The sequence below is a fragment of the Labeo rohita genome, chromosome 11, assembly GCF_022985175.1.
Source record: "Labeo rohita strain BAU-BD-2019 chromosome 11, IGBB_LRoh.1.0, whole genome shotgun sequence".
Classification (NCBI taxonomy): Eukaryota; Metazoa; Chordata; class Actinopteri; order Cypriniformes; family Cyprinidae; genus Labeo; species Labeo rohita.
Genome location: NC_066879.1, coordinates 22,323,363 through 22,342,080, shown reverse-complemented (window position 1 = coordinate 22,342,080; position 18,718 = coordinate 22,323,363). Strand labels below are relative to the sequence as shown.

At 45.3% G+C, this 18,718-nt stretch overlaps 3 protein-coding genes across 3 annotated transcripts; all 3 read left to right on the top strand.

The window, feature by feature from the left end:
• Positions 1–6,243: 6,243 nt before the first annotated feature.
• LOC127173503 (paternally-expressed gene 3 protein-like) lies at positions 6,244–8,930 on the top strand (the record flags this gene model as incomplete). Its single annotated transcript, XM_051123422.1, has 4 exons — positions 6,244–6,389; positions 6,522–6,571; positions 6,652–7,470; positions 7,552–8,930. Coding segments are annotated over exons 1-4 (2,277 nt in total), but the record flags the coding sequence as incomplete, so codon positions are not given.
• Position 8,931: 1 nt separating this feature from the next.
• LOC127173501 (retinitis pigmentosa 1-like 1 protein) lies at positions 8,932–10,775 on the top strand (the record flags this gene model as incomplete). Its single annotated transcript, XM_051123421.1, has 1 exon — positions 8,932–10,775. A coding segment is annotated over one exon (1,746 nt), but the record flags the coding sequence as incomplete, so codon positions are not given.
• A 603-nt stretch (positions 10,776–11,378) lies between these two features.
• On the top strand, positions 11,379–16,030 carry LOC127173500 (uncharacterized). The gene is made up of 3 exons (XM_051123420.1): positions 11,379–11,382; positions 12,280–14,704; positions 14,787–16,030. Exons 1-3 carry the CDS (start codon positions 11,379–11,381, stop codon positions 15,883–15,885), a joined length of 3,528 nt encoding a protein of 1,175 aa, XP_050979377.1. The 3' UTR covers positions 15,886–16,030.
• Positions 16,031–18,718: the final 2,688 nt, after the last annotated feature.

The following is an 18,718-nucleotide window of genomic DNA, read 5'->3' as shown; positions in this document are numbered from 1 at the left end:
CGCACATGCATAAGCCAATTCACATACATGAAAGCTAATTCATGTGCACAAAACATAAATATACATTCACTGACATTGCTGAATGTTTAAAATTCAAAGTTCATCATGGGTTTCCAATGTGAATCGCCTTGGATTCGTGTGTGCATTTTTGTGACTTTCCTGGCAGCGAACTCCTCCCACATGGGTCACTCACACTCTTTAGCCAATCAGATTTGAGCCTGTCAGTCGACCAATTATAATCTGCTGTGGGCGTATGAGGTGCGTGCCCTGGGCTTGCCTGCCTGGATTATGTGTCACGTTACGACTCAGTAGAGGTTTGTGCAGCTGATCGTTTTATTTCAGTTAATTAGCCAAGTAAAGGTGTATTGTTTAATTTTTGCATGTTTACTTATAAATTGGAAGTAAAATCGGTCGTTTAGACACACTCGCTAACATAAACAATGTAAGTTAATGGCTGCCGTTTAGTCCAGAGTGTGTTATGATTTAATATTGATCAATTCTTATGTTTATTCAGTAAATAATCCTCATCATCATAGCTTAATATAATGATGAATAAACCTCAAGAACAAGAGCTCTGGTGTATGAATAAATGAATAAAACTCACTATTTGTGCAACAGAAAGCAGTGTTTAATTAATACCCACTAACTGTTTTACTTGCTATTTTCAGGATTTAAACACTTTGGCACAACATCTGGATGACAGTTTCAGACGTCTTCATTCACATTCATCTTTATCTCTTTTATGTACTTTACCTTTATGTAACCAACATTCATTTACTTTTTTAATATTATATTACTGTGATTACCCATTGTTAATGTTTAAACTTATGTTTATGTATTGTAATCTCAAAGATTTTTACATCACAAGATGATTTTTGTAGGGATGTGACGAGATACGACTGGTGACGAGATCTCGTGACGATATCCTCTTAAACATTTTGCAGTGTTTACATTAGAGCTGCACGATTAATCCTTAAAACATCGAGATCTCGTTTCAAACACCCACGCGATCTTATTCCTGAATGACAATTTAGCTATGTCTATTAGGACTGTTCCACATAGCGATTGAGAGTGGAGTGTGAGAAGCACGTTTTGTCGCTGCCCATGTTAATGAATCAGAGGGTCCAGGTAAATGTGAACGCAGAAAGAGCAACACAAACAGTCTTTTCAACCACATTATAATCATTATTTTGGTGTTACAGACATTTAAATAACAGAAGTACTAGGATAAAAGTTTATAGTTTGGGTATAAACACTTAAGTATCTTAAGTTTCTTAACGCAGCGCTGCGCAGCTCGATTAAATTCTTGACTTGAAGTGCATGCCGGTTAGAAATTTTGTCCGACTTGAGGCGGGGCCGTCGCCTCGTGACTGTCACATGTTGCATCAAAGTACCACGATAGCGATTCGAGAGCAGCCAGCTGACTTAGCCTGTGCAGTTTCTTCAGAGCGGCTGCAGGAGCTCAGATGATGACACAGCTGTTTCACAATTGGCCAGATTCACATGACAATGATCACGTGTGTTTTGGGTTTATTCTAACATCCTCAAGTCTAATAATGCTGACAAATCTGTGCGTTTAGAACATTAAAAGTGTTTTTACTGCAGTCGCAATGTTATATTGAGTCAAATTTATCATAAAACACTAATAAAAGCATACATAACCCCAGTTTATTAGTATTTAAATAGTATATGTTTATGTTGATCATTATTCTTGTTCAGATGGTGCTGTATTAAGCAGTATATGAAAAGTGTTTCTGTTTCTCATGAAAACGCTTTTGAAAAGTCGGTGTATTTGATAAATATTGCATTTAATTCACTTCATCTGTGACAGAGCATGCAAACACCATGAGAACTTCACTAACGAGAGCAGAAAGTATCCGACTTGACGCCCGCGACTGCTCTCGGCTACTCTCGTTGACCGCCGTTTGTAGCCGTAGATGAAGTCGAATACACCTAGTCTCTCTTAACCCCTCCTTTCCGTGAGCCCTCACTGCTGTGATTGGTCAGATGGCGCAGTCCTTTATGATTGGTCAGCGTACAGTGTGTCGGAGAACGAAACACCCATTACCATAACTGATTGACAGCCCTGGATACTTGTCAATACATAGAAAAGATGGCATCGACTTTACCATACCAATTCGAGCCAGAGTCTGACGATGAAACGGCTGAAGTGGCTGATTGACAAGTTAGCACGGTCTACCGTGGAAAGTGCTCGCAATTTGCTTATGTAAGCGAACAGCACACCTCTGTGTTGTAAACTTCAACACTGTATGCATAAGGCGGTTTTCACACCTAACGCGGAAAGCCGCTGGGTTTAGTACAGCCCTGCAGAGCGCAGCGGCAAAAGTTCATTTGAACAACTCATTTGTCCGCGGCGTGCGCGTGCGCTTTGGTCGAGACAGAAACAAGCCGTCGTCGCAATTGAAACGAATGGGTTTCATAGCACAGCGCTTTCTGCACTCAGTGTGAAAGCCACTTCGTGCGCCATCCTTTATCATTACTCCAACTAATGAGACAGACAGTCAAGCTGCATCAGTCACAAACTGTCAGACTACAGTGGGTCCACAGCTGAACATCAGAACTACAGAAGCGTGATTTAGCCGGTTAGCAAGACGTGTGCAGGGTTGTTACACAACATAACATACACAACTAGGTATTTTGAAAGATCGCTAGAAAATACAATCTTTGTAGATTCATCTTTTGGAAGTGAAGGATAGGATACAGCATCTTCTGTATAATGTACGTGTAAATTTCCATGTGACGTAAACCAAATGGAAATTTTACTGTTTGTGGGCGGGCAAGTTGTTCGTGACATAGAACATGGGTGGACATTATGCAAATGTGTTACTTTGTGATGTATGGCCGTAACAGAAAAAGATTCTAATTCCTGACGACTCGTTCAGGTAAATGTGAGCCGACTCTTTTTTTTTTTTTTTGATAGACAATAACTTTATTTATCGTGCACTGTCGGCTTCACAACTTTGCAGATAGTTTATTTTCACATACAGCTACATGACACACTACATGAAAGATCATATTTGAAAAGGCATAATAGGAGCACTTTAATGAAGTGAGACACTGACTCCTTTTTTTTTTTTTTTTTTTGTTTAAATGACTTAAGCAATGAACAGTTTTTCAGAACCACTAGTAAATTACTTTATTTTGTTTAGTCTTCTAATTTTTTTTTCTCCAGGGGCCAGTTGCATAAAAGGTTTAGACTAGTCTTAAAAGTTAGTCATCTAATTTCTTTCTATAAGACTGGTCAAAATTTGTAAAATTCGGTTACACAAAAACTTAGATGAGTCTAAGTTGAATCCAAAATATATGATTGATTACCCCTTAGTTAACTGCTAGTTGGTCAAAATAGTTCTTAAGACACTGTCTTAACATAGAGGCTAAGTTTATGCAACTGGCCCCAGAACTGTGAGAGAATTATGGTCTGCAATTTATTAAAAACAACTGGGATTCTCAATTTATCCAAAATCGTGAAGCTCTTGTTTAAATGTTGTTTATTACGGCGTATAATTCATTAAAATGGAAGTTTAATTTCATAAAGTTCAAAATGCACCTACATTTTTTGCATTTTGTCTTTTTCAGTTGAATAAAAGACTATTTCCCTATATATTTCATCATTGAGGATATCTTAAGAAAAGTTTAAAAATCTCATCTCGTCTCATTCTCGTGAACCAGTCTCGTCTCGTGGGATAAGTGTCTCGTCACACCCCTAATAAAGAGGAATGCAACAAAGATTTTTCAGTAATCTTCACTTAGTTATTTTATCACTTTATCTCATGTTTCTCTGCGTCTGCATCTCTTGTACAAGTGTGAGTTAATATGCCAAGGTGTTAATTCCTTTGAATATCAGACCAAAACCTGGCATGTCCAGACAGAGAGATAGCGAAGACTGGATCTAAAACATCTGATTCATTACCTTTTCACATGATGTATTACACTGATACATGTATCTATCACTCAGCCATAAAATTCACTTTAAAAGAATGCTAAAGACTCTAAATGGTACACTATACCAACCATTTAGCGTAACAACGGCGTTGCGCTCCGCCATCTCACCATATTAAAAAAAATAAATAAAAAACTTTGCGTGCCGTAGTTTACACAGGACTTGCAGAGAATGTGAATTGATACGCCTTTATTAAATATGTTACGTGGTATATTTTAATAGGTTAACTGTTTTTGTGGTGTTGAGGGAAAGCACCTCAGCAGCGCGTTCTTAGCATAAGAGAAAGATGCAATAAATGGCCATTTTTTTCTGCACTAAACAAGTGGATTTCGCCGAGATATTTTCAGAGATGATAGACAAGATGTTATAGAATAATAATTTAATGAAAACCTAAGTTTGACAAAAAATAAAATTAGATATGTCGTCATCAGCTGAAGGCGTGAATAATAATTCTTTATTAAATAAACATAAGAATTGATCAAAATAACCAGGGCCTAAAATTAACACTCACCAAGCGCCAAATGCGAGTAAAAATCGGCGTTGGCGAGTATATGTAACAGTATCAGTCGCCAGTTGGCGGGTACAACTCTTACAAAATATAATAATGGAATGTAGTGAAAACAACAGCCAGTTCTTAAAGAGATTTGCTGTTTCTGACGTAAGCGAATAAAACAATCTTTTCCGAACACGAGATTGTCGTAATTACCTGGCATAAGCAACAAGAGTGAATCAAATAATGGAATACAAACAGCTGATAACCCTGGTGAAAAAAAACAGCATATGCTGGTAGGTATGTTTTGATGCTGGGATGCTGGTTAGGTAGGTTTTGATGCTGGTTTATGCTGGTCCTTTGCTGGTTTATGCTGGTCCTTTTCTGGTTCATGCTGGTCCTTGACCAGCAACATGACCAGCAAATACCAGCAAAGGACCAGCTTAAACCAGCTAAGAACCAGCATAAACCAGCAAAGGACCAGCTTATACCAGCATCAAAACCTACCTAACCAGCATTCCAGCATCAAAACATACCTACCAGCATATGCTGTTTTTTTTCACCAGGGAAGGGCAGAGCAGTAACTTTTCCCTTCTTTATTCTTCATAACCCTAGAATGTTGCAACACATACCTGGGGATACGCCGCCTAGACAGTGTAGTATAGTTTGAAAGGCTGCGTGTTCGGCTGTACGCATACACTGAGCTGCTTCAGACAGCGCAGCAGTAGCGCTTCAACGGACGAAAACACACACAATTATGCCAAATGCGCGGTTTTGGCGAGTTACCTCATAAATGTATGCTTAAATGAGTTATAAAGTATTAAATGACGGTAAAGAGTTTGGAGAAAATAGTTTATGCATATAATGGACTGATATGGTGCCCCGAGTTTGAACTTCCAAAATGCAATTTAAACTGCACTCATTAAATGCCACAGTCTGGCACTACATTGTGAGGGCATGTATCTCTAAATATAGTTGTGCAGGACCCTCATACAATACAACTATAAGTAAAATGAAAAATATACAGACCATGAATCTTACTGGAGGGAATTTATTAAACACATTAAAGAAACACAATGAGTATAGGCTTGTAGAAAATCTGTTTTCCACTTTCAGTCTCTGCAAAATAGGAATACTGTTTACAAAACTTCATTTCACAACAAATTTTATGCTGCTGACTCTCTCTTCATAACCTTGGGTTTAAGATCCCTTGACACTGGAGGCTGTCTTAGTATTTAATTGAAATCATTTGAGGTTTCTGTAGTGTGACGTGTAAACATCTAATTGCATTTTTTCCACATTTGTAGTTTACACAAAAACTAATGGTGAAAAAGCATCTTTCTCTGATGACAGCCATTCAAATGCCATGTGTTCGATTTTTTTTTTTTTCTAATGATTATTAGCATAATCAAATTAGCATTCTTTTCAGTAAACATAGAGGTGTTCATTTACAGCTGTTGTGTAATATTACATTTTTTTGGAAAACCTTTTCAAAGTTCTCTCCATAGGAATATTATATTCATTATTCTTTTACAGACATGTCTTATAAAGTCTAGTAAACTAGACAATTAAATCTAATAAAACTATATTTAATAACAAACATTTTTTCATTGCATGCATTGATTATATCAGACAAAAATATACAGGTGCGTGACAAAATCAGTTCAATAGGACTAAATAGAAAGTTAGTCTTTTCTGTGAGATCAGCAGATACACCTGAACCTAATAATTGTATAAAGGTTCCCATGACAACTGATTGTCTAGATGATTGGTAAATGGCAGTTGCAGGCACTATTAAAAGTCCAATTCAACAGCAGTAATGTGTGCTGGGGGAGACAAATGTGTCTCCTGATTTTGTGTTGGTAAAACTAGTGGGGTTTATTTTATTTATTTATTTTTTTGCCTAAACATGGCGGGAACCACTGTCAGACTCTTAAGGTTTGTTATTATTATGTTTATTATGTATTTGTAGTATTGTCCTTGGTTGTGTTTATTTATTTTTTTTTTTTTTTTTTTTTTTTTTTTTCCTCTATAAAGCAAAGTGTGTTTAACATGTTTTTTATTTTGCAGGATTTCTTTAGCACTTCTTGGCTTTTGTATCTATGGCCATGTTGGAAGTGGTAAGTCTTATTCAGTCAAGTTCTATAATTCAGGTTTGTCAAGATGTATGTTTGACACTGTCTTTGTACTTGGGTTTTAGTTGGTGGCTTTAGCATTGGAGGTTATCCTGGATACTATGAGGCTGGCCTCCCTATGCAGGATGATGTGAAGCCACAAAGTTCTAGCTGGTATGGCCAAGGAGATGTATCGGATCCCATCAGGCCACTAAGATCCAAGAATATCACTTACAGTGCTGCAGTTAAGGGAGCGTATAGCAGTGTAAGCTATAGTCCTCAAACTGGTTCCTATGGCTCTGGTCCAGTGACAAATAACCTTGGTTCTGAATCTGATGCTAGAAGGCAAACCCAAGGCTCTCTGATATCTTCAAGTGGCAGTTTTGTTTCTGGGTCTCTGGGCACTGCACTGAGTACAAGTGTGATTGGTGAGTCTGCACCCAAGCCAGCACAGCTTAATTCTCAAACTGTAGTGCAGACTGGTAATGAGTCTGTAGCCTCTAGTAGCCAGCAACCAGTGCAGACTGGCTCCCAGTCCAGTGGTAAACAGCTGGCTAAGGGCCAATTCTTTACCAAGCCCCAGAGAAGTAGACTTCAAGTTGGTTCCAGGCTTTCTTCTGTTGGCAGGCCTATCCTGACCTCAAGTCTTGGCCAGCAGTCAGCACAAGCCAGCTACCAGTCTGCGGCTCAGCCTGGTGACCAGCAACCAGCACAAGCCAGTTACCAGTCTGTGGCCCAGCCTGGTGTCCAACAACCAGCACAAGCCAGCTACCAGTCTGCAGCTCAGCCTGGTGACCAACAACCAGCACAAGCCAGCTACCAGTCTGTGGCCCAACCTGCTGCCCAACAACCAGCACAAGCCAGCTACCAGTCTGTGGCCCAACCTGCTGCAACAACCAGCACAAGCCAGCTACCAGGCTGTGGCCCAACCTGCTGACCAACTACCAAGCAGCACAAGCCAGCTACCAGTCTGTGGCCCAGCCTAGTGTCCAACAACCAGCACAAGCCAGCTACCAGTCTGCAGCTCAGCCTGGTGACCAGCAACCAGCACAAGCCAGCTACCAGTCTGTGGCCCAGCCTAGTGTCCAACAACCAGCACAAGCCAGCTATCAATCTGCAGCTCAGTCTGCTGCCCAACAACCAGCACAAGCCAGCTACCAGTCTGTGGCCCAACCTGCTGCACAACCAGCACAAGCCAGTTACCAGTCTGTGGCCCAGTCTGCTGCCCAGCAACCAGCACAAGCCAGCTACCAGTCTGTGGCCCAACCTGCTGCCAACACCAGCACAAGCCAGCTACCAGTCTGTGGCAGTGGCCAAGCCACAAGCCAGCTACCAGTCTGTGGCCCAACCTGCTGCCCAACAACCAGCACAAGCCAGCTACCAGTCTGTGGCCCAACCTGCTGCCCAACAACCAGCACAAGCCAGCTACCAGTCTGTGGCCCAACCTGCTGCCCAACAACCAGCACAAGCCAGCTACCAGTCTGTGGCCCAACCTGCTGCACAACCAGCACAAGCCAGTTACCAGTCTGTGGCTCAACCAGCACAAGCCAGCTACCAGTCTGTGGCCCAACCTGCTGCACAACCAGCACAAGCCAGTTACCAGTCTGTGGCTCAACCAGCACAAGCCAGCTACCAGTCTGTGGCCCAACCTGCTGCACAAGCTGGTTACCAGTCTGTGGCCCAACAACCAGCACAAGCCAGCTACCAGTCTGTGGCCCAGCCCAGTATCCAGCTACCAGCACAAGCTGGCTATCAGTCTGTGTCCCAGTTTAGTGGAAGACCAGGACAGGTTCGTTACCAGGCTTCGCAACCCAGCAGCCTGCAGTCAGCACAAGTTGACTACCAATCTGTGTCCCAGCCTGGTGACCAGCAACCAGCACAAGCTAGCTATCAGTCTCCATCTGAGCCCGGTGGCCCACAGTCCACACAAACCAGGTACCAGGCTGTGTCCCAGCCCAGTGTCCAACTACCTGCACAAGCTCTCTATCAGGCTGTGTCTCAGCCCAGTGTCCAACTACCTGCACAAGCTGGCTATCAGGCTGTGTCTCAGCCCAGTGTCCGACTACCTGCACAAGCTGGCTACCAGTCTGCGCCCCAGCCCAGTGGCCTGCAGTCAGCACAAGCCCGCTACCAGTCTGTGGCCCGACCTAGTGGCCTGCAGTCAGCACAAGCCAGCTACCAGTCTGCACCCCAGTCTAGTGGCCTGTTGTCAGCACAAACAAGTTACCAATCGGCACAGGCTCGTTATCAGTCTGTAGCCCAACCCAGTGGCCTGCAGTCAGCACAAGCCAGCTACCAGTCTGCACCCCAGTCTAGTGGCCTGTTGTCAGCACAAACAAGTTACCAATCGGCACAGACCAGCTCGTTATCAGTCTGTAGCCCAACCCAGTGGCCTGCAGTCAGCACAAGCCAGCTACCAGTCTGCACCCCAGTCTAGTGGCCTGTTGTCAGCACAAACAAGTTACCAATCGGCACAGGCTCGTTATCAGTCTGTAGCCCGACCTAGTGGCCTGCAGTCAGCACAAGCCAGCTTCCAGTCTGTTCCCCAACCTAGTGGCCTTCAGTTAGCACAAGCCAGCTACCAGTCTGCACCCCAGCCCAGTGGCCTGCAGTCAGCACAAGCCCGCTACCAGTCTGTAGCCCGACCTAGTGGCCTGCAGTCAGCACAAGCCAGCTACCAGTCTGCACCCCAGTCTAGTGGCCTGTTGTCAGCACAAACAAGTTACCAATCGGCACAGGCTCGTTATCAGTCTGTAGCCCAACCCAGTGGCTTGCAGTCAGCACAAGCCAGCTTCCAGTCTGTGCCCCAACCTAGTGGCCTTCAGTTAGCACAAGCCAGCTACCAGTCTGCACCCCAGCCCAGTGGCCTGCAGTCAGCACAAGCCCGCTACCAGTCTGTAGCCCGACCTAGTGGCCTGCAGTCAGCACAAGCCAGCTACCAGTCTGCGCCCCAGCCCAGTGGCCTGCAGTCAACACAAGCCAGCTTCCAGTCTGTGCCCCAACCTAGTGGCCTTCAGTTAGCACAAGCTAGCTACCAATCTGTGTTCCAACCTAGTGGACAACCAGGACAGACTCGTTACCAGGCTCCATCACAACCTAGCAGTCTACAGTCAGCCAGCTACCTATCTGCGTCCCGGCCCAGTAGCCCACAGTCAGCACAGGCCAGCTACCTAGCAGTGTTCCAGCCCAGTGGTCTGCAGTCAGCACAAGCCCGCTACCAGTCTGCACCCCAGCCCAGTGGCCTGCAGACAGCACAAGCCCGCTACCAGCCTGTAGCCCGACCTAGTGGCCTGCAGTCAGCACAAGCCAGCTACCAGTCTGCACCCCAGTCTAGTGGCCTGCAGTCAGCACAAGCCAGCTACCAGTCTGCGCCCCAGCCCAGTGGCCTGCAGTCAGCACAAGCCAGCTACCAGTCTGCGCCCCAGCCCAGTGGCCTGCAGTCAGCACAAGCCCGCTACCAGTCTGTAGCCCGACCTAGTGGCCTGCAGTCAGCACAAGCCAGCTACCAGTCTGCACCCCAGTCTAGTGGCCTGTTGTCAGCACAAACAAGTTACCAATCAGCACAGGCTCGTTATCAGTCTGCAGCCCAACCCGGTGGCCTGCAGTCAGCACAAGCCAGCTACCAGTCTGCACCCCAGTCTAGTGGCCTGCAGTCAGCACAAGCCAGCTACCAGTCTGCACCCCTGTCTAGTGGCCTGCCGTCTGCACAAGCCAGCTACCAGTCTGCACCCCAGTCTAGTGGCCTGCAGTCAGCACAAACAAGATACCAATCGACACCGGCTCGCTATCAGTCTGTAGCCCAACCTAGTGGCCTCCAGTCAGCACAAGCCAGCTTCCAGTCTGTTCCCCAGCCCAGTGGCCAATCTGTGTCTTTTTGGCCTGGATCCCAGCTCTCTTCTATGCCAGACCAGTCAAGCTTTGAGGCTCTTTCCACTTTTGGTTCCCAACCCCTGGAGCAACCCAGTAATGTACAACTTGCTTCAAACTATGAGTCTGTGTTGCAGTCTGCTCAGCCTGACCTTCAGGATACAGCACCATTGCGTTCCCAGACTACTCAAAGCAAGCGCTTCTCACCAGGCATGTTGAGGCTGTTGCAGCAAGTGAAGTCGTAGCTGCGTAGTTGATTTAACTTCAATTAAGTTCATTTATTTTGTTCTGTGTGGGGTTTTTTTTGAAAGGAGAGAAAAATAAATGTTACTACTTGAACATACTTGTGGTTTGTGCTTGTTGGGCCCTTCTGGTATCTAAGTCCACAGAGAACTTAAATGTTGTCTGCTTTTGCTGGAGTATTAGTTATTCTTTAAATCTCTCTTAGAAAAAGCGGTAGGGAAAAACGCTTGTCTATTAAAAGTTCAGAGTCTCTGACCTGTGGAAGTTCTGTGTTGGCACATTTACCTCATAAGTCTTCATCTCTTGTGTGTTGTTAGTTTGTAGGTATGTAAATGGTTTTAAAAATGAGACACTTTAGTCTTTATTTTGTACTGATTACAACTGCTTGGGTCAAGCAGTTCTAACAGGCTTATGTACAAAATGGAAAACTAGTTTGTGTCCTACATGGGTTGATTATACATTGGCATCACTAGTGGGTATTTCCACAGTTGGTTGTCCTAGTGTGCACAATCCAAAAAATGCCTCTTTCAACTGCTTTTATTTCCATCAAGTACACTACTCAAAAAGTTAAGGATGTTTGACTTTTTGGGGAGTTCATGGAAAATGAAGTTTATGCTACAGTGATTATCATGAAAATAGGGCATTTAATCCAGTGGTAACTTAATCTCAAACTATATACTTGAAACCAAAGCTGACAACAGTGATGGGTATGCCACAACAAAAAAATGTCAATGTCTCAACTTGTCATGTGTCCTTTTATTCTTTATAACCCGAGAATGTGGCAACACATACCTGGGGATACGCCGCCTAGACAGTGAAGTATAGTTTGAAAGGCTGCAGCAGTGCGTCAACGGACGAAAACACACATAATTATGCCAAATGCGCTGTTTTGGCAAGTTACCTCATAAACATATTCTTAAATGAGTTATAAAGTATTCAATGACGGTATAGAGTTTGGAGAAAATAGGATATGTGCCAGATCCACGCCATGTCCATCAAGTTTTAAAGAGACCGCGTGAGATTGCTGATTAACTTTTGTATTTTGAATAAAGATTCATCTGTATAGTTTATGCATATAATGGACTGATATGGTGCCCTGAGTTTGAACTTCCAAAATGCAGTTTAAATGCGGCTTCAAACGATCCCAAATGCGGTTGTAAACAGTCCCAGCCTAGGAAGAAGTCTTATCTAGCGAAACAATCGGTTATTTTCATCAAAAATAATTAAAATTATATACTTTTTAATGTCAAACGTTCATCTTGTCTTACTCTCCCTGAACTCTGTGCATTCTAGCTCAAGACAGTTAGGGTATGTCGAAAAACTGACCGTATTTTCTCCCTCAACTTCAAAATTGTCCTATATCGCTGTTTTACCTTTTTTGTTAAGGGTTTTTGATCTTATTTGCATGTTCACTTTGCAAAGACTCGGTCGGAAGTTCTACATATGTGAACTGTGTTTTGCATCTGTGAAACATATTTTATGAATACAATTTACAAATTTTCATTTTGTGCACGTGAATTGGTTTTTGTGAATATATGTATATTTTTTCACGCATGTGGGTTACGAATGTGTGCATCATGTCTTCTGTGTGAGTTATTATTCAGATCATTTTGGCTCCATAAATATCAAAAGTCAGTACTTTGTGCAGCCACTAGCTGCTTTAAGCTTTAGTGCATCACATCCTCGTGGACTTGGAGATTTCCCAGTCCTCGCTGTGAAATATTGCCCCTCTTTCAATCTGTGGCCCAACCTGCTGCACAACAACCAGCACAAGCCAGCTACCAGTCTGTGGCCCAACCTGCTGCACAACAACCAGCACAAGCCAGCTACCAGTCTGTGGCCCAACCTGCTGCACCACAACCAGCGCAAGCCAGCTACCAGTCTGTGGCCCAGCCTAGTGTCCAACAACCAGCACAAGCCAGCTACCAGTCTGTGGCCCAACCTGCTGCAACAACCAGCACAAGCCAGCTACCAGTCTGTGGCCCAACCTGCTGCACCACAACCAGTGCGAGCCAGCTACCAGTCTGTGGCCCAACCTGCTGCCCAGCAACCAGCTCAAGCCATCTACCAATCAGTGTCCCAGCCCAGTGTCCAACTACCAGCACAAGCTAGCTATCAGTCTCCATCCCAGCCCAGTGGCCCACAGTCCGCACAAACCAGGTACCAGGCTGTGTCACGTCCCAGTGGTATGCTGTCACCACAGGCCAGCTACCAATCAGTATCTCAGCCCAGTGTCCAACTACCTGCACAAGCTGGCTATCAGTCTGTGTCCCAGTCCAGTGGACGACCAGGACAGGCTCGTTACCAGGCTCCACAACCCAGCAGCCTGCAGTCAGCACAGGCCAGCTACCAATCTGTGTCCCAGCCCAGTATCCAACTACCAGCACAAGCTAGCTATCAGCCTCCCTTCCAGTCCAGTGGCTATCAGTCAGTGCAAGCTCGTTACCAATCGAGTGAACAACCAGAACAGGCTTGTTACCAGGCTGTCTCTCAACCCACCAGCCTGCAACCAACACAAGCCATATACCAATCCATGTCCCAGCCCAGTGGCCCACAGTCAGCACAAACTAGGTACCAGGCTGCGTCACGTCCCAGTGATATGCTGTCAGCACAGGCCAGCTACATATCTGTGTCTCAACCTAGTGGACAACCAGGACAGGCTCGTTACCAGGCTCCATCACAGCCTAGCAGCCTGCAGTCAGCGCAAGCTGGTTACCAGTCTGCACCCCAGCCTAGTGGCCTGCAGTCAGCACACGCCAGCTACCAGTCTGCACCCCAGCCTAGTGGCCTGCAGTCAGCACAAGCTGGTTACCAGTCTGCACCCCAGCCTAGTGGCCTGCAGTCAGCACAAGCCAGCTACCAGTCTGCACCCCAGTCTAGTGGCCTGCAGTCAGCACAATCAAGCTACCAACTGGCACAGGCTCGCTATCAGTCTGTAGCCCAAGCTAGTGGCCTGCAGTCAGCACAAGCCAGCTACCAGTCTGCACCCCAGCCTAGTGGCCTGCAGTCAGCACAAGCCAGCTTCCAGTCTGCACCCCAGCCTAGTGGCCTGCAGTCAGCACAAGCCAGCTTCCAGTCTGCACCCCAGCCTAGTGGCCTGCAGTCAGCACAAACAAGCTTCCAGTCTGCACCCCAGTCTAGTCGCCTGCAGTCGGCACAAACAAGCTACCAATCAGCACAAGCTCGCTATCAGTCTGTAGCCCAAGCTAGTGGCCTGCAGTCAGCACAAGCCAGCTACCAGTCTGCACCCCAGCCTAGTGGCCTGCAGTCAGCACAAGCCAGCTACCAGTCTGCACCCCAGCCTAGTGGCCTGCAGTCAGCACAAGCCAGCTACCAGTCTGCACCCCAGTCTAGTGGCCTGCAGTCAGCACAATCAAGCTACCAACTGGCACAGGCTCGCTATCAGTCTGTAGCCCAAGCTAGTGGCCTGCAGTCAGCACAAGCCAGCTACCAGTCTGCACCCCAGCCTAGTGGCCTGCAGTCAGCACAAGCCAGCTTCCAGTCTGCACCCCAGCCTAGTGGCCTGCAGTCAGCACAAGCCAGCTTCCAGTCTGCACCCCAGCCTAGTGGCCTGCAGTCAGCACAAACAAGCTTCCAGTCTGCACCCCAGTCTAGTCGCCTGCAGTCGGCACAAACAAGCTACCAATCAGCACAAGCTCGCTATCAGTCTGTAGCCCAAGCTAGTGGCCTGCAGTCAGCACAAGCCAGCTACCAGTCTGCACCCCAGCCTAGTGGCCTGCAGTCAGCACAAGCCAGCTACCAGTCTGCACCCCAGCCTAGTGGCCTGCAGTCAGCACAAGCCAGCTACCAGTCTGCACCCCAGCCTAGTGGCCTGCAGTCAGCACAAGCCAGCTACCAGTCTGCACCCCAGTCTAGTGGCCTGCAGTCAGCACAAACAAGCTACCAGTCTGCACCCCAGTCTAGTGGCCTGCAGTCAGCACAAGCCAGCTACCAGTCTGCACCCCAGCCTAGTGGCCTGCAGTCAGCACAAGCCAGCTACCAGTCTGCACCCCAGCCTAGTGGCCTGCAGTCAGCACAAGCCAGCTACCAGTCTGCACCCCAGTCTAGTGGCCTGCAGTCAGCACAAACAAGCTTCCAGTCTGCACCCCAGTCCAATCAGCCTGCAGTCGGCGCAAACAAGCTACCAATCAGCACAGGCTCGCCTGCATCAGTCTGTACCAGCCCAAGCTAGTGGCCTGCAGTCAGCACAAGCCAGCTACCAGTCTGCACCCCAGTCTAGTGGCCTGCAGTCAGCACAAACAAGCTACCAATCAGCACAAGCCAGCTACCAGTCTGCACCCCAGTCTAGTGGCCTGCAGTCAGCACAAGCCAGCTACCAGTCTGCACCCCAGTCTAGTGGCCTGCAGTCAGCACAAACAAGCTACCAATCAGCACAAGCCCGCTACCAGTCTGCACCCCAGCCCAGTGGCCTGCAGACAGCACAAGCCCGCTACCAGCCTGTAGCCCGACCTAGTGGCCTGCAGTCAGCACAAGCCAGCTACCAGTCTGCACCCCAGTCTAGTGGCCTGCAGTCAGCACAAGCCAGCTACCAGTCTGTGCCCCAGCCCAGTGGCCTGCAGTTAGCACAAACAAGCTACCAATCCGCACAAGCCAGCTACCAGTCTGCGCCCCAGCCCAGTGGCCTGCAGTCAGCACAAGCCCGCTACCAGTCTGTAGCCCGACCTAGTGGCCTGCAGTCAGCACAAGCCAGCTACCAGTCTGCACCCCAGTCTAGTGGCCTGCAGTCAGCACAAACAAGCTTCCAGTCTGCACCCCAGTCTAGTCGCCTGCAGTCGGCGCAAACAAGCTACCAATCGGCACAGGCTCGTTATCAGTCTGTAGCCCAACCCGGTGGCCTGCAGTCAGCACAAACAAGATACCAATCGACACGGGCTCGCTATCAGTCTGTAGCCCAACCTAGTGGCCTGCAGTCAGCACAAGCCAGCTTCCAGTCTGTTCCCCAGCCCAGTGGCCAATCTGTGTCTCTTTGGCCTGGATCCCAGCTCTCTTCTATGCCAGACCAGTCAAGTTATGAGGCTCTTTCCAGTTTTGGTTCCCAACCTCTGGAGCAACCCAGTAATGTACAACTTGCTTCAAGCTATAAGTCTGTGTTGCAGTCTGCTCAGCCTGGCCTTCAGGATGCAGCACCATTGCTTTCTCAGACTACTCAAAGCAAGCGCTTATCACCAGGCGTGTTGAGGCTGTTGTAGCAAGTGAAGTCGTAGTTGCATAGTTGATTTAACTTGTTTACTTATTGTTTTCTTATTGGGTGTTTTTTTTTTTTTTTTTTTTTTTTTTTTTTTTTTTTAAATAAATGTTACTATTTGAACGTACTTGTGGTCTCTGCTTGTTTGGCTCTTCTGGTATCTAAGTCTACAGAGGACATAAATCTAGTCTACTCTTGCTGGAGACTTTAGGTCTCGCTTAGGGGGGGAAAAAGGTAGGGGAAAATGCTTGTCTACTGAAAGTTCAGTGTCTTTGACCTGTGGAAGTTCTGTATTGTTGGCACATTTAGCATGAGATGCTAAATGAGGCTTATGTACAAAATGGAGAACTAGTTTGTGTCCTACATGGGTTGATTTACCCACTGACATCACTAGTGGGTATCTCCACAGTTGGTTGTCCTAGTGTGCACAATCAAAAAAATGCCTCTTTTAGCTGCTTTTATTTCCATCAAGTACACAACTTGCACAAAGTTAAGGATATTTAACTTCTGGGGACAATTTAGGCAAAATGAGAAGTTCATGCTACAGTGATATATCATGAAAGTAGGGCATGCAATGGTAATTTCATCTTGAACTATTTACTTAAAAGCTGACAACAGTGATGGATACACCACAACAAATGTCAATGTCTCAACTTGTCATGCATCAATTACAGCTTGCTGACATCTCATGCTGTTCCCAAGTTGGCTTATTGTCTGTGGAGGCATGATATTCCACTCATCCTGACTAGTGTAACAGTGTAAGACAAGACTAACCTTTGACATTAAAAAGTATATAAATTGTATTTTTTTAATGAAAATAACCGATCGTTTTGCTAGATAAGACCCTTCTTCCTCAGCTGGGATTGTTTACAACCACATTTGGGATCGTTTGAAGCCGCATTTAAACTGCATAGGTAAAATTGAGGGAAAATGCATGTAATGGAGACACCAGTAGCAGGACAATTTAAAAACATTGTAAAAATGTTTAGTCATTGTAGCCGGTAAAAAAATAAAATAAAATTTGGACGGTAAATTTGACCACGTCACCGGCCACTGGCAGGTGTGGAAAAAAGTTCCAATCGGCCCTGATCATAACACACTCTGAACTAAACAGCAGCCACTGGCTTATATTGTTCACATTAGCGAGTATGTCTAAACAACCGATTTTACTTCCAAGTTGTAAGTAAACATGCAAAAATAAAACAATACACCTTTACTTGGCTAATTAACTGAAATAAAACGGTCAACTGCAGAAACCTCTGCTGAATCGTAACTTGAACTGTGGTCTCGCGCTGATGACGCAACATCCAGGCACGTGACTCATACGCCCACAGAAGGTTATGATTGGTCGACTGACAGGCTCAAATCTGATTGGCTAAAGAGTACGAGTTACCCGTGTGGGAGGAGTTCGCTGCCAGGAAAGTCTCAAAAATGCACACACAAATCCAATGCAATTCACATTCACAGCCCATGATGAACTCGTGAATTTTAAACATTCAAAATTTTGTACACAGTTGTACATATGTGAACTGTGTTTTGCATCTGTGAAATGTATTTTATGAATGCATTTATATATTTTTTTAAATTTATATTTTGTGCATGTGAATTGGTTTTTCTGAATATATGTATATTTTTTCAGGCACGTGGATTACGAATGTGTGCAACTTCTGCGTGAGTTATTATTGAGATCAATTTGGCTCCATAAATATTAGAGTCACAGTATTTTGTGCAGCCACTAGCTGCTTTAAGCTTTAGTGCATCGCATCCTCGTGGACTTGGAGATTTCCCAGTCCTTTCTGTGAGATATTGCCCCTCTTTTTCACCAAGGCACTTGCCAGTTCTTGAACACATCTGGGGGGGATTCACCGTTTGCCGTTGTAAAGATGATCAGCTGTCCTTTCTGTGTTAGGCCTCTTATAATACATTATGGACATTGCACTTTATTGCTCTCCTTCAAATCATATTCCTTTCAAAGATCTTTCACAGATGCAGTAAGTATGCAATCTTGTTTGTTCAGCATCAGCATACTGAACACTGCATGTACATATATGGAGATATTTGAATTATTTTTTATAAATATCTTGGCAAACACTGCTATTAAAGGTGAACACTCAGCCATTGTACTAAACTGAGTTTAGGTGAAATACGCGCCAATAACCTGCAGGGGGAAACAGTGATCCACCATCAATGAACAGAGCCAACCAGAAAGAAGAAAAAATATAAATATAGTAATATAAACACAAATATAGCACATAGTTCTAAAGGGATTTTACTTAAATTTCTGCTATCAAATATATACGACCATAAAAAACATATGACCATAAGAAATATTTATTGCACTCATTAAATGGCAGTCTGGCACTACATTGTGAGGGCGTGTATCTCTAAATACAGTTGTGCAGGACCCTCATACAATACAACTATAAGTAAAATGAAAAATATACAGACCATGAATCTTACTGGAGGGAATTTATTAAACACATTAAAGAAACACACTGAGAATAGGCTTGTAGACCATATGTTTTCCACTTTCAGTCTCTGCAAAATAGGAATACTGTTTACAAAACTTCATTTCACAACACATTTTCTGCTGCTGACTCTCTCTTCATAACCTTGGGTTTAAGATCCCTTGTGTAGCACAGGTTCTGGTATGCGCGTTCACGACACTATGTAATATTGAATCAGGCCGAAAGGTCACGCCAAACGTAGGCAGAACCACAGACCCAGTGTTTACAAAACGAATGCGCAAAGACTAAGAAAGTGCAAGTAAGTCAAACGCTGCTTACAAACAAAAAGGTACAACGTGTCGGACGATTCTGAAGTTGTAGGAGAAAATA